This window comes from Brachycentrus maculatus, unplaced genomic scaffold, assembly GCF_059751285.1.
Source record: "Brachycentrus maculatus isolate JH-2025_06_01 unplaced genomic scaffold, ASM5975128v1 h1tg000087l, whole genome shotgun sequence".
In the NCBI taxonomy this organism is placed as follows: Eukaryota; Metazoa; Arthropoda; class Insecta; order Trichoptera; family Brachycentridae; genus Brachycentrus; species Brachycentrus maculatus.
Window position 1 is genome coordinate 95,001 of NW_028280841.1, and position 15,745 is coordinate 110,745.

The following is a 15,745-nucleotide window of genomic DNA, read 5'->3' on the forward strand; positions in this document are numbered from 1 at the left end:
TATATATATATATATATATATATATATATATATATATATATATATATATATATATATATATATATATATATATATATATATATATATATATATATATATATATATATATATATATATATATATATATATATATATATATATATTTATATTTATATATATATATATATATATATATATATATATATATATATATATATATATTTATACATATATATATATATATATATATATATATATATATATATATATATATATATATATATATATATATATATATATATATATACGGTTATATATAACACGGATGTATAAATTGTGGCATATTTTTAATAATGGCAATAAATGAATTAAATAGTATGGTTGTTATTTAAAAACATGAAGTACATATTCATATAAATTATCTTAGCTTTTTTGTTGTAACGCAAACCGTAATTTTGTATGAACTTTCAATTACATTCCCTTACCAAAAACCTTAAAGTTTTTGGTAAGGGAATGTAATTAATTATTATGAGTATTTAATGTTTTAGAATTTAATAAACCCTGATGATGACAAGGTTCTTGTCGCAACCGGTAGGTTAAAGTGTACTTATAATAAAAAGAAATGGCTAAAACAAAGTTGTTTAATTTTATAAAGTTCATAAAATGTGCCACAAAGTATCTGCGAAAAACATAAAAAAATAGTTAGTTATTCTTTGAAAAGTGGCATTCCTTCTTTTTAGACTCCCTGTTGAGGATTGTCCCCGCCCAGTATCCAGATGCACTTCGATCCCTAACCAAAACATCGCGTTTTAATTTCGCTGCACACCGCACGCTGCAATAGGACTGGTCCCGAATAAAAAAATACCAGAATACTTACTCACTTTTCAGTCGGACTCGGTCACAGTCGCCGTGTGCTCGTGTATTTGGCGAGTGTTTTTGCGTGACTCCTGCGGCTCTAGGTCGACGTTAACTAAAAACCCGCGCGATTCGCGAACAATTCACCAGGTCCTAACGCTCCGTTAGAGTTAACCGACGTTTTAACAAAAGTTCAGTGTGGAGTGCGTTTCTTTTTGTGTAAGTTTGGTGGGAAACTCTAGTTCAACTGAATACCTGTGCTATTCGCGAATAATTCGCCAGCTTTAACGCCTCGTTGAAGTTGACCAACGTTTCGACAAAATTCCTATGTGTGAGGTGCGTTTATTTTTTAGTAAGTTTGTTGGGAAACTCTAGATGAACTGAAAACCCGCGCGATTCGCGAACAATTTGCCAGCTTTTAACGCTTCGTTAAATTTAACCGGCGTTTTGACAAATGTTTAGTGTGTAATGTGCGTTTGTTTTGCTTAAGTTTGAAGGGAAACTCTTGGTCAACGAAAACCCGCGCAATTCGCGAACAATCTTCCAGTTCTTAACGCCTCGTTAGAATTTAACCGGCGTTTCGACAGACGTTCAGCGTATATGGTATAGTGCTTTGTTTGTGCGTGAGTTTGACGGGAAACTAACAGTTAGGCAGTAGATTGTGTGAAGATTCGACTAGTTTTTTAAGGTAACTTTTCGTCTAACGGTTGCGTATTGAAAATATGTTGTTCAAATATACATAATATTTACATTTCTTTGACACAGTCGTAAAAATAGTAGTATTGTCGATTCCAGTTTGTTTACTCATTTCAAAAGTATGTGTTTATTTTTCATAGCATAACAAAAATATAAATATAAATGTTCATTCATTAACAACATTTTGAGTGTGTCCATATACTACTATAGTGTGTTCACTAATCTGGATTATCTCCAACTATAGGAGTATTTTTCATATTATTTTTTGACATCTCATCAAAGATGAAGAAGAATTCGGAAGACTAGGCATTAATGGGGCTGACGTCTGTCAAAGGCTGGTTTAAGTGAAAGATATTATTTTTTGACATCTCATCAAAGATGAAGAAGAATATGGAAGTCTGGGCATTTACGGGGCTGACGACCGTCATAGGCTGGTTTAAGTGATCACTTTACACACGTGTAACATTCATCAATTCTACCCATTATTGACAACCACACTATTCAAATTCTTGTGAACAAGTATTTGGACACACTCAAAATGTTGTATGTGAAAAATGTTGCAAATAAATTATCTAGTCAAATTATAAACTAAATTGATAAAAATGATAATGATATTTTTTGGCGTTTCTCATGTGTGTGATTATAATCCAGGATTTAGACCTCATATACTAATTTAAAATCATAAAAGAAGTTCTGGTCAATAAAAAGCTTCTTTTCATCTCACCAGTAGATGCGTCATCTCTAGTGGAGTTCTATGGATTCAAGAACAATGTTTCAAAATTGGTTCATATATATATATATATAGAACTTCCAAGAATTTGAGTAGTGTGGTTGTCGATAATGGGTAGAATTGGTGAATGTTACACTTGTGTAAAGTGATGACTTAAACCAGCCCATGACGGTCGTCAGCCCCGTAAATGCCCAGATTACCATATTATTCTTGATCTTTGATGAGATGTCAAAAAAAAAAAATTAAATATGTCTATAATCTTCAATAGAGAGGTGTCATTTGAACTAGTTTTAACATTATATTTAATTTTATTTACTTCTATATTTTTATAAAAAATATGATGTTATCTAGTTATAAGTTAGAATTGTTTTCTATTAAATAAATAAAATAAAAATAAAGCCTCAATTTCACAAGTGGAACGAAAGTTCCATTGATGTCCATCAACAGTCCATGTTGTTTGTGGTTTTTTGTGATAAGTTGTCTGTGGTTTACTTCTCAACTGTCAATGCAGACAGGTTTATGGCTCATAATAATTGCCACAGTCGACTGCTTCCTCTCAATCCCAACACTGGAACTGTTAACTGTGTAGATAGTAAAAACATCTTCAAATATAATGTAATTTATTTTAATTTTAAATGAATAACCCCCAATGAATCAACTTTTGGAGGCCTGTACTTAAACCAGCCTATGACGGTCGTAAACCTTGTAAAAGCCCAGACATATTCTTCCTCATCTATGCTGAGATATCAAAAAATAAGATGAAAAATAACTCCTATAATTGGAGATAATCCAGATTTGGGAACAAGTATTTGGACACACTCAAGTTTGTGTTAAACAATATAGTTTTTGATTTAATATAAAAAATTAAATAAAAAATTTAAATGAAATAAAAGTGAAAAAACTACAAACTTGTTGCTTTATTACGTAAAATAAAGTTCTAACTAACTAACTAACTAACCATCACGCCGCTTCCCCGCAGGGGTAGGCAGAGAGAATCGAACGCCACACCACTCTGTCTTTGCAAACATTCTTTGCCTCTTCTACATTCATGCATCTCCTCATACATACCCGACGATTATTACGACTCCTGACCCGGCCGCTTTCAAGTATTTGACATACCTGATTGTGCCAAGTTTTCCTCGGTCGTCCTCTGCTTCTTTTTCCAACTACATTCGCCCCATAAATTTGTTTAACCGTTCTTTCTTCACTCATACGCTCCACATGTCCAAACCATCTCAACACACCTTTCTTAATTTTATCGATAATGCTTATCTCAGCCTTACATTCTTTCCTTATTTCATCATTCGAACATCTATCAAACATCGTTTTGCCACACATTCGTCTGAGGGATCGCATTTCGACTGCATTCAGTCTGCTTTCATCCTTCTTTTGCCAACTCCATGCTTCACTTCCATACATAAGGGTTGGAACCAGAACTCCATTGTGTACTGCCAGTTCTACCAGAAATAAAATTCTACCAGAAGTAAAGTTCTACAATTCTAAAATTCTACCAGAAATAAAGTTCTACCAGAAAATATTAGTACAAAACTTAAATGTAAACTATCAAATCTTTATTTTTTAAATTAAACACTGGAATATACCACTTTAATGAGTTTTATTTATATAAACGACTAGTTTCGAAAACTTATAAATGTTTCCATCTTCTTGGACAAATTGTATTAATTTGTACCAGAAAGTAAAGGTTTCGAAACTAGTCGTATATATAATATAAATAAAACTCTTTTTAAGTGGTATATTCCAGTGTTTAATTTTAAAAAATAATCAACATGTCATTCCACAAAGTAAATGCCGAATCAATAAATAATATCAAATGTAAAAGTATTGTTTATCAAGCGAAATGAATGATAAATTAAGTGACTGTCGAATCAATTAATGAAATAAATTACTCGCCTTCTTTATAAGTGTCAACGACAAATAACGCATGAAGTTTTATACAATTTGGTATCTACGTCCTACCGGTTCGTTCCCACGCAAGCTTCTAACAAAACCTTGATAAGAAAATGCCAGTTAAAAATATCTATGATCTATTATACCGGTATATTGTAAATGCCTCAGTGCGTACATTAAAATAAATTTAGGGATAAACGTTCTCGTATGAAATAAATAATGATAATGAATTCAGTTACGTAAAGCACAATTAAATCACGATAAAAATAATTGTCATACCATATTATACAGTGGAAGCCCGGAATTTCGAACTAATTGGGACTGTGGCCTGTTCGGATTTGGAAAAGTTCGGATCAGCCGAGAAATTTGCAATACAGTACACACATACATAGTAGGTACTATGTACTAAAGTAGTTACGGTGTACGCGCTTTTTACAAATCATTTTATACATTTTAATCTAAAATGTCAGTATTCGAATAGCAATACTGGTACAGTACTGTATACTTTGTCGACTTTTCGATCATTTTGAAGAAAAAAAGTTATGGTTAATAATTTTACATGACAATAAATGTTTTTTTTAGTCTTTAGCGTGTTTTTTTAAATGCTTTTCTACACGTGTTTTTTTTTCAAAATCAGATTTCCGAGGTTTCACTGTACTAATTGCAGCAAATAAAAATTCTTAAAATATTGAACCGGCAGTGCATAATGGTGTCCTGTTTTCAACTCTTTATATATATATATATATATATATATATATATATATATATATATATATATATATATATATATATATATATAAATATAAATATATATATATATATATATATATATATATATATATATATATATATATATATATATATATATATATATATATAATTCTTAAAATATTAACTGTCTGTTGTTTCATTGATATATGAAATTTAAATGAATTATAAATAAAACATTTTTTGGAAGCTACAGATGCTTCCATCTACGGGTTTGAATATAAACGCTTAGACGAAAGCATCTGTAGCTTCCGAAACAACCCCTAACAATATAATACTCAAGTGATAAAAAAACAACCGTTTTATTTGTAATTTTACCATATCTTACCACAATGTGAATGCCGAGATAATAAATAAAATACAAATTTGTATATTTCTTTCTTTCAGGTGCTTAAAGTTCAGAAGTGAAAAGTGTGCGATTTCTACCTCCACAACTCAACTAGACGTTTAATCTGCACTCCGACTCCTAGGGGGCCAGCCTTGCGGGGGGCTCAAGAAAGAATTATAAAGCCTTCATCCTGCCGTCGCAACGCATGTGTAGACCAGATTTCAGTTCCTGAAATACAGACGCAAATTAGAGCCGCTGAAATGCGACGTTGCCGGGCCCTGATACGAGTATGTCACATGCTTTTGTATATGTAAAAACTGTCACAAGTGCAATTTAGTGCGGAAAGTGTTCGCGCGAGTGCCGGGTAATAAAACTGAGAGAATTTGGACCTTGAATAACAAAAATATAACCTCTAAGTATACATTCGCGAGTTATGCGGTGTGATCGCATCAGCGTCAGATTTTTTGTTGAAAAAGTGTAAGAAACGTGGTATTTTCGTATCTATTGTAAATTATTATATTTTCAATGATTAAAAAAAAAACACTTGTTTTTTACCACTTGAGTTTTATTATAGACTACATGTTTCAGAAGTTAACCTTCCATCATTCAGGTCTGTATAGTAACTAAAATATAAAATAAATAAAATTGTTCTATAAATAAGGAGTGGGGAAAGTAAGGGGAAGGGGTTAGTCAAGGGGCGGAGTTTGAAAACAAAGGAAAAATGGAAAGCAAAGGTGAAGAATTTTGAAACAATATATTATTTAATAAATTATTATAAGAATTTAGGTTTTTTTGGATTTCTACATTTTCAAGATAATTCATAATTTGGCCTTTTTATGAAACAAGGTGTAATAATTTTAATTTTAATTTTTCTGAAACATGTAGTCTATAATAAAACTCAAGTGGTAAAAAACAAGTGTTTTCTTTAATCATTGTAACATGTCTTACCACAAAGTTAATGCCGAAACAATAAATAAAATATTATATTTTCATATGAACTAACTAACTAATCATCACGTCGCTTCACCGTAGGGGTAAGCAGAGAGCGAGTTTTGCGATTATTGTTCGCCTCTTCCACATTTATTCAACTCCTCGTCACGCTCGCCGATTATTACGACTCCCAAACTGACCATTTTCAAGTATTTGAAATACTAGATCTTGCCAAGTTTTGAGAATTTATTTAAAAATTCTACAAAATTTGAAATTTTGTAATTTTTTTTAAATAAGGTTATTTACATATTGTTTTTTAACATCTCATCAAAGATGAAGAAGAATATGGAAGTCTGGGCATTTACGGGGCTGACGACCGTCATAGGCTGGTTTAAGTGATCACTTTACACACGTGTAACATTCACCAATTCTACCCATTTTTGACTACCACTCTACTCAAATTCTTGGAAGTTCTATATATATGAACCAATTTAGAAACCTTTTCTTGAATCACTAGAACTTCACTGGAGACATCTATTGGTGAGATGTAAAGAAGCTTTTTTTTATTAAGCGGAAACTCTTTTATTAGTATGTGAGGTACAAATCCTGGATTACAATCATAATGGATTATAATCCCGTAAATGCCAAGTATTCCATATTCTTCTTCATCTTTGATGAGATGTTAAAAAATAATATGAAAATAATTCCTGTAATTGGAGATAATCCAGATTTTGTGAACAAGTATTTGGACACACTCAAAATGTTGTAAGGTTATTTACCATCGATCTACTCTTGAATAATAATAAATGATAAAATATTTATTTATTTATTTTATCAATTTTCCTCCTTGGATATCATGCTGGAGGTCTCTGGTTCAATTTCCAAGGGGGTCAAAATAAATTAAAGTGATTTTTTGCTCCGATATTTGCAGGAAACTATAGAACAATTTTTTGTGCCAAAAAAACTGTAGGTTCTTTGTGTAATCGGGGCTTTTTTTATGTAACGTGGTGGAACGGCGTTCCGGCACTTTTTTACACGGATATTTTTTTTTAATATTCAAAATCAATCAAACGAAACAATGTTTACGCTTACGCAGTAACAATCCATATTTACATAATTCACCAAAACCATAAAATATGGTATTGTAATGAATATTTAAATAATATTATAATATCATTTTTTAAGTTAAAAACTTGACGTTAGTGAATTCTGGGACCTTTTTTTAGTTACAACTATGACTTCCGTACCTAGAATTATATAGGACCTATTGTACCTATATTGTAAGTATCCTCAGTCCATTTAATCTTCACATCAATGTAGCCCTGGTCGAATTAATAAAGAACTGCATATCGTAGTCATATGGGAGAAAGTGACCAAGTGCATTTTTTTACAAAAACGTGATCATTGACTATTTGATATTCTACTAGCTTGATATTACCCTGAAAAAATCCCAAAGGATTTTAAACTTGGAAGTATACTATATTGACTTAGTAAAAATTACTAACTGCATTGATGTTTATTATCTTGCCAAGCAAAAGTGACTTAAATGGCCCTCCCTGAAAATTTTACGTTTTGGTAGTTGCTCATTTTCTCCTGTACGACTACGATATGTTTACGCATGCTTCTTTGCTAGTGCGAATACCCATTTTATTTTCTAATCCGGTTTAAATAAAATTACTCTATAGACCAGGAAGATCCTCGTTTCTGGCTTGATTCTTCAACGGTTTAAAGTACATCTGACGCAATCTGGTACAAACCTGACTGTTTCGAAATAATGGCGTAATTCCTGGTCAACCATATACTTACTGAATTTCGCTATATTTTCTACGTATGCTGTACTATGTTGTACGAGAAAGCACCTTGCAAAGATTGGTGCCATTACTCACCCATTTGCGAATGTCGTTTTGAAGAAGAAGACCTTAGCCACATATTCTTTGTTTGCCCAATAAACAACCAAATGCCAACATTTTTGAAGACTTACAATTTTATTTTTAATTTTTTTATTATTTGTCTTAACAACAGCAATATGTGTAAAACAAAACATTAAAAGATATACATTAAACAAGCCAATTATAGTGAACCACAGAAATATAAAGATGAGTACAAAATATTTAGTGTAGATCTAGCAAATGAACATGTATTTATGAGAAAATGTGCATGTGTGAAGTGTGTAAGAGGGTGGGTGTGCGTGTGTGTGTGTGTGTGTGTGTGTGTGTGTGTGTGTGTGTGTGTGTGTGTGTGTGTGTGTGTGATGATTCCAGTAGGAACATACATACAATGCTGAGAAGCATAGTTATTAAAGATCCTGAGAGGACAATATGCTCACCATTCGACTTTTCAACACAGATTTTCTGCAATTAAAAATATCCAACTGTTCAACTCATCCTAGCGAGTAGGAACTTAATTGTATACAATCTTTTACTTACTTGTTTTAATTTAAAGGGATCAATTTATAGGCAAATAATAAATTTAACGTGATTCAATATTATTTACTGGACATTGCCAAAAGCATTAAATTATATTTGCAACGCCATTATATATATAAAAAAAATGCTATTCTGTAACTATGTATTCTTTTTTGTAAATCTACGTCAACTGTTAATATGTTAATATATAAATAATGATATGTTTATCAGATTAAGGAACTGTCAAAGTTGACTCAAGGATAATTAATTTGAATATTACAATGTAAGATACTTTCACCAATGTCTCGGGTTTGGTTGACTCAAATCGTGTCGCAAAAATTGTGTCACTTCTTAGATTGAGTGATTGCACCATAAATACTTACATTTTTTGTTTTTGAGTGCGACTGTTTTAGCCAAGAATTTTCACTCATGAATTACATGAAATTATAGTAACTTTAAACATAAAGAGAAAATCCACTCACGAGTAGGCATACTAACGTGTCTTTGCTGCAGAGAATGTAATTAGTAAACCAGCCTATGGCCTGTCATGGTTTGGTTAAGTTATCACTTTGTACATGTCGCTCAATCCTTTCAAGAACGTCATAAACCAAAAAACTTGATTTTTCAGGAGAACATTTTTAAAGTTCATAAATATAATACAATGTATTAAAAATAAATATCAAGCCACTCATTAAACTTTTTAATGTGCAACAGATCTTTTTAGGTAAAAGTTGAATGTTTTTTCTCTATTTGAAAAATATTAAGTATATTTAAAAAAAATAGTTAAACAATACCTTTTCTTCAAAATGCAAAAACAATACTTTCTGCCCTGTAGCGGGTAAATATTAAGTTAAAATTTTGCCTCTTTTGCTGGGATATAGTACATTTTCTGGGCATTTCGAAAACATGCACAACTGAAAATTGTCGATTTTTGATTTATGACGTTCTTGAAAGGAGTTATCGATGTGTAATACGGCAACGTAATTTAAAAAATTGCTTTGCAAGAGAAGGTTTGTCAGATGCCTAGATGCTTCTGTATCAGATCTGGGAATGCGGTAGGACACTTTTAATTCACCATTGTACTCAGGATTGATAACCATACAGCTAAAAATTTTAGATTTAATTTATATTTGAAGCACTAACTTTGTGATTTTCCATTTTATAATTAAAATGTAACTTTGTTTTAAAATCACTATAAATATTTTATTTTAACTCAATTATAATGTCTACCGGTTTCGAAGATAACCGATTAACACTACATCACGACTGATTAATACTAGTATTAATCAGTCTTGATAAAGAAAATGTAACCTTGTTTTAAAATCACTATAAATATTTTATTATAACTTAATTATAATGTCTGCCGGTTTCGAAGGTAACCGCTTCTTTATCAAGACTGATTAATACTATGTATAATCAGTCTTGATAAATAAGCGGTTAGCTTGGAAACCGGTAGACATTATAATTAAGTTATAATAAAATATTTATAGTGATTTTATAACAAAGTTACATTTTAATTATAATTTTTTTTCGAACTCATACATGACGCGTATCATAAATCCCACTTTGCTTGTACATATATATTCATATAATATATGTATTTATTATTATTTAAAAAGCAGAATACATACAAATTATTATTTAAATAGCAGTTCAAAGTGAATTATTTAAATTTATGCATAAAGTGTTGATCATCGAGAACTCGCAATGCCATTGTGTCACGAGTCAAATTGGAATAAATACAGGAAATAACTTTGTTTTTAAAAAAATAAACGAATACATAACTTATATTATTTTTTGACATCTCAACATTTACGGGGCTTACGACCATCTTGGGCTGGTTTTAGTGTAACATTCACCAATTTTACCCACGATTGACAACCACACTACTCAGAACTTCTAAATAAATTGATCAAATTAGAAACATGGTGTTTGAATTCACTAAAATTTCATTACAGACATCTATGGAGAGATGAGAGAAGCTTTCTATGAAGCATTAACATTTTCATTTGTATGTGAGGTCCAAATCCTAGATTATATTTACATACTCGAGAAACGCTAGAAAACATCCTTTTTATTATTTTTAATTTGAGTTTATAATTTGACCAGTTAATTTATTTGCAACATTTTAAGTGTGTTTGTATTGTATTTTAACGCTTTTATTTGCTACAACTGCATTCAGTGCACAATTCACTCTGTTCTCAGCATCCTCTCTTCTTTCTATTTCTTTATCAATCTTTCCATCTCCAGAAAACATACCTTTCAAATATACGGAATCACCGACCTGTTCTATAAACCTTTACATATAAATTTTTCTACGAATCTAAAAAAAAATTAAAAAAAAAAAACAATATATTGAAAACATGTGAAAACTAATATGATTTGATTTTTTTTTTGTATTCTGATAAATAACAGTGTGGCATAATACAATGTAAATTGAACAAAACCGCAAATTTTGAAAACACCAATTTAAGGGTCTAATTTTGTCAATTTGCGGCTGACCACATTTATGGGATTTATAATAAATATTTTTCATACAATATATTATTAGATTAAAACCAATATTTTTAGCTTTTCCACTTTATTTTTATTTGACCAGCGACTGGGTTTCGTCGTTACCGACATCATCAGACTGGTGGGTAAAAAATATTTAAAAAAAATATAAAAATATTGGTTTTAATCTAATAATACATTAAAATGCAATTCCATCTCGAAGTGTCAGTGGATAGTATAAATCTATTTTTCATACAATTCAGACAAGCACTTTAAAAACAGCGAAAGCTGAACTGGCAGAGCACAGCGAAGGCCTATTACCAACCCTAATGTATGGGAAAATTATGAAAGTAGACTTAATACACTCGAAATGCGATATCTTAGATAAAGGTGCGGCAAGAATGTATGATAGATGTTTAAATCTAGAATGAATTAAAGAAGTAATGCTAGGCCGAGATAAACATTATGATAAAAGTGGGTGTTGATCCATTGTATTTTGGATATGCGAAACGAATGAGTGAGGAAATAACGGTAATACAAATAAACGAGGCGAATTTTATTGAAAATAGAAGCAATAGAAGACCGAGAAAAAAACTTGAGATGGTCGATACTTGAAAGTGGTCAGGTCATGAGTCCAAATAATCGGCGGGTATGTATGAGGAGATACATGAATGTGGAAGAAGCGAAGATCGTTTGTAAAAACAGATTGGTGTAGCGTTCTTTTACCTCTGGCTACCCTTGCGGAGAAGCGGTGTGATGATTAGTTAAATAATAAAATAAAAATTAAAAAAACCCTTATCTACACCAAATGGTGCATAGGGCACTGCTTCATATAAACGCAGTGTTATCTTGATCGTTTACACATGAAGGAAAGATGATCAGCCCTCCGCTTAAGGTACCAGTCCAGGGTAATATTAAATAAATATTACAGCGAAAAAATCACTTATATTTATTTTACCCCCCCTGGGAATCGAACCCAGGACCTCCAGAACGGTAGCCGAGCGTGCTGACCATTACACTACGGAGGCGGACAAAGACGGAGTGAGGAAATAAAGGTAATACAAATAAACTATTTATGTATTAAATTTTCAATCAAACACAGATTTTTTCAGTCTGCTAAGTTGTATTTTATTAAAAACACAAAAATTAATATTGTGACTATTGTTTCGTCTATTTAAGACATGTCAACGACATTAATCAAAAATGTCATAACTAGGCGAAACAACTGTCACAATATTACTCAATATTATTAATACAACTTAGAAAATCAAATATATCTATGCTAGATTTAAAAATTAATACATAAATTAAAATGGAGTTCTACAAATTAAACACCAAATCAATAAATAAACAAATACTTATACGAGTCGAATTTTGTGGAAAATAGGAGCAATGGAAAACCGAAGAAAACTTGAGATGGTCAAGTATTTCAAATCGTCTAAATTCAAGTGTCGGGTTGTGGTCCCGTGGCTAGTGTCGCGGACTCTTAAGTCAGAGTTTCTCGGTTCGAACCCACTCTACCACAATTTGATACCTATTTCTAATAATGAAATAATATCACAGAAATAGTATGAAATGGAAATATTTGTGTAATAATAAAAACACATTATTAAAAAAAATACTTGAAAGTGGTCAGGTCATGAGTCAAAATAATCGGAGGGTATGTATGAGGAGATACATGAATGTGGAAGAAGCGAAGATCGTTTGCAAAGACAGATTAGAGTAGTGTTCTTTTACCTCTGGCTACCCTTGCGGAGAAGCGGTGTGATAATTAGTTACTTATTATAACATATTTGTTAATGGAGATATTTTTTTACAGGTCCTAATGAATAGTCATTGAAATGCATCGAAAAAACATTTTATACATAGTTATCTGATTTAAGAAGTGAAGTGCAAAATGAACGCGATGTGGTTTTCATGCGTGGCGTTCTTGGTGTCACTCAGTTTATCAGCATCATTGCTGACATCGTCGCAATGCGGAGGCTTACTGACAGCAAGAACTGGGACCATCAGCACTCCAGGGTTCCCATCGTCCTTCAAGACACCCATCTTCTGCCAGTGGTTGATATCCAAGAGCGATTCGGACTCCAACGGATCAATAGTCGTCTACCTGACCCAAGTGTTCGTGACGTCTGGACTAAAATTCACAGAATACTTGTATTATGACTCTGCGTACAAGGCTGGCGCCAGAGTGGTCCATACTGTTAGCGAGTCCAGCGCGACCCATGTAAAGTGGCTGCAGGTTTCAGGACCTTTTCTCCTGATCGAGTTGAACCTCAACAGGCTGGAAGGACACCATCTCAGAGCACTGCCAGCTCTTTTAGACGTGTATGGGTTCAACATAACTTACGAGATCAGCACCTCGGAGCATCCTGTCAAGGACTATCAGTGCAACACCATCGAATGCAGATTCTTGGGCCACTGCTACGCCAATCAGGATTACTCGTAAGTACTTTAGATTTTTATTTTTAATATTTTTAAAAATAATAACTGTTGTTTTATTATAATTTACATTTGAAGCACTAACTTTGTGATTTTCCAATTTATAATTAAAATTTAACTTTGTTTTAAAATCACTATTAATATTTTATTATAACTTAATTATAATGTCAACCAGTTTCGAAGCTAACCGCTTCTTTATCAAGACTGATTAACACTAATTAATAATAAGTGCTTACTATTTATTAAAGTTTGTTAATTGGAGATAATCCAGATTTTGTGAACAAGTTTTTGGACACACTCAAAATGTTGTAATAATAAGTATTAATCAGTCTTGATAAAGAAGTGATTAGCTTCGAAACCGGTAGACATTATAATTAAGTTCTAATAAAATATTTATCGTGATTTTAAAACAAAGTTACATTTTAATTATATGATTTTTTTATTATTTCATTCATTTAACCATTATCCTCACTCGATGGTGCATAGGCCACCGCATCATATAAACGCAGTGTTATCTTGGTCGTTAACACATGAAGGAAAACTGATCAGCCCTCGGCTTCAGGTACCATTCCAGGGTAATGTTGAATACATATTAGAGTAAAAAAAACATTATTTATATTCTGCAGCTACCTACAAAGGTCAAATATTATTGACGTACGACGTCATTTGCATAAATTATAACACATTTCGATAAAGTGATTAATTTTGAGCCACCTACTGTATAATAAATATTGATATGGAAATTAATATAAGTTGCTTTTCTCTCGAATGTTTATTTAATACCTACCACAGACTGGTTATCGCGTTATCTCTATCCATTGTAATGCCACTCTTGGATATACAACACATACAGGCATGTATATATGTTTACGTAGGTGTGTATGTATATGTATGTGTGTTTCTGTGTATGTAATAACTTTTAATGTAAAACATTGAATCACTAGAACTCCACTAGAGACATCTATTGGTGAGATGAAAATAAGTTTTTTTATTAAGCAGAAACTCTTTTATTAGTATGTGAGGACCGAATCCTGGATTATAATTATAATTTCTCATGTATGTGATTATAATCCAGGATTTGGACATAACATACTAATAAAAGAGTTTCTGTTATAAAAAAAAGCTTATTTTCAATTTATAATATATCGCTTACTCCTTTCAACAATGTCATAGATCAAAAAACTTGATTTTTCAGGAGATCGTTTTTATGGTTTAAAAATATAATACAATGTATTAAAAATAAATATCAAGCCACTTATTGAACTTTTTACTGTGCAACAGATCTTTTTAGGTAAATTCTGAATGTTTTTACTTCATTTGAAAAATATTTGATATATGTATAAAAATAATTAAACAATACCTTTTCTTTAAAATGCAATGACAACACTTTCTGCCTTGTAGCGGGTAAATATTAAGTTAAACATCTGCTGCTTTTGCTGGGATATAGTACATTTTCTGGGCATTCCGAAAACATGCACCACTGAAAATTGTCGATTTTTGATATGTGACGTTGTTAACAGGAGTGAGCGATATATGTTTTATATTATATTTAGTTTAAATTGTTATGTTTATAAAAGAAAAAACAGATAAATAGATGAGCAAAAAATTAAATAAAAAACAAAGCGATTGGAAAAAGAGAGGGAATATTTAATCTCTTGTGAGATTCTACGACGAGTATTAAAGTTTTATCGAGTATTAGAAGAAGAATATGGAGGTCTGGGCATTTACGGGGCTGACGACCGTCATAGGCTGGTTTAAGTGATCACTTTACACACGTGTAAAATTCACTAATTCTACCCATTATTGACAACCACAATACTCAAATTCTTGGAAGTTCTATATATATGAACCAATTTAGAAACCTTGTTCTTGAATCACTAGAACTTCACTAGAGACATCTATTGGTGAGATGTAATGTATGTATTGGCTGACGGTCGTCAGCCCCGTAAATGCCCAGACCTCCATATTCTTCTTCATCTTTGATGAGATGTCAAAAAATAACATGAAAATGACTTCTGTAATTGGAGATAATCCAGATTTTGTGGACAAGTATTTGGACAAACTCAAAATGTTGTAAAGTTTTATCGTTTATGAACTCGGTTTTGAGATGCTGACATTTTAAATTTTTAAAGTTTTGCAACAATAGAGATGTCACTTTACATTTACATAAGCCTGACCTGCAACTGAACCCCGTCTATATATGTAAAACAA

At 31.6% G+C, this 15,745-nt stretch overlaps 1 protein-coding gene across 7 annotated transcripts in view; it reads left to right on the forward strand.

Moving 5' to 3' along the window:
* Window positions 1-854: 854 nt before the first annotated feature.
* LOC148310769 (uncharacterized) overlaps window positions 855-15,745 on the forward strand; it is a 95,916-nt gene continuing 81,025 nt past the window's right edge. Inside the window, exons 1-4 of one of the 7 annotated variants that reach the window (XM_088257742.1) lie at window positions 866-1,115; window positions 1,250-1,522; window positions 5,324-5,741; window positions 12,912-13,537. In XM_088257742.1, the coding sequence (XP_088113868.1) occupies window positions 12,990-13,537 (548 nt within the window). In that variant the 5' untranslated portion in view covers window positions 866-1,115; window positions 1,250-1,522; window positions 5,324-5,741; window positions 12,912-12,989. Of the gene's footprint in view, window positions 1,523-5,323; window positions 5,742-12,029; window positions 12,148-12,911; window positions 13,538-15,745 lie in introns of those variants that run through there. The other 6 variants (XM_088257741.1, XM_088257743.1, XM_088257747.1 and 3 more) reach the window with 6 other exon arrangements.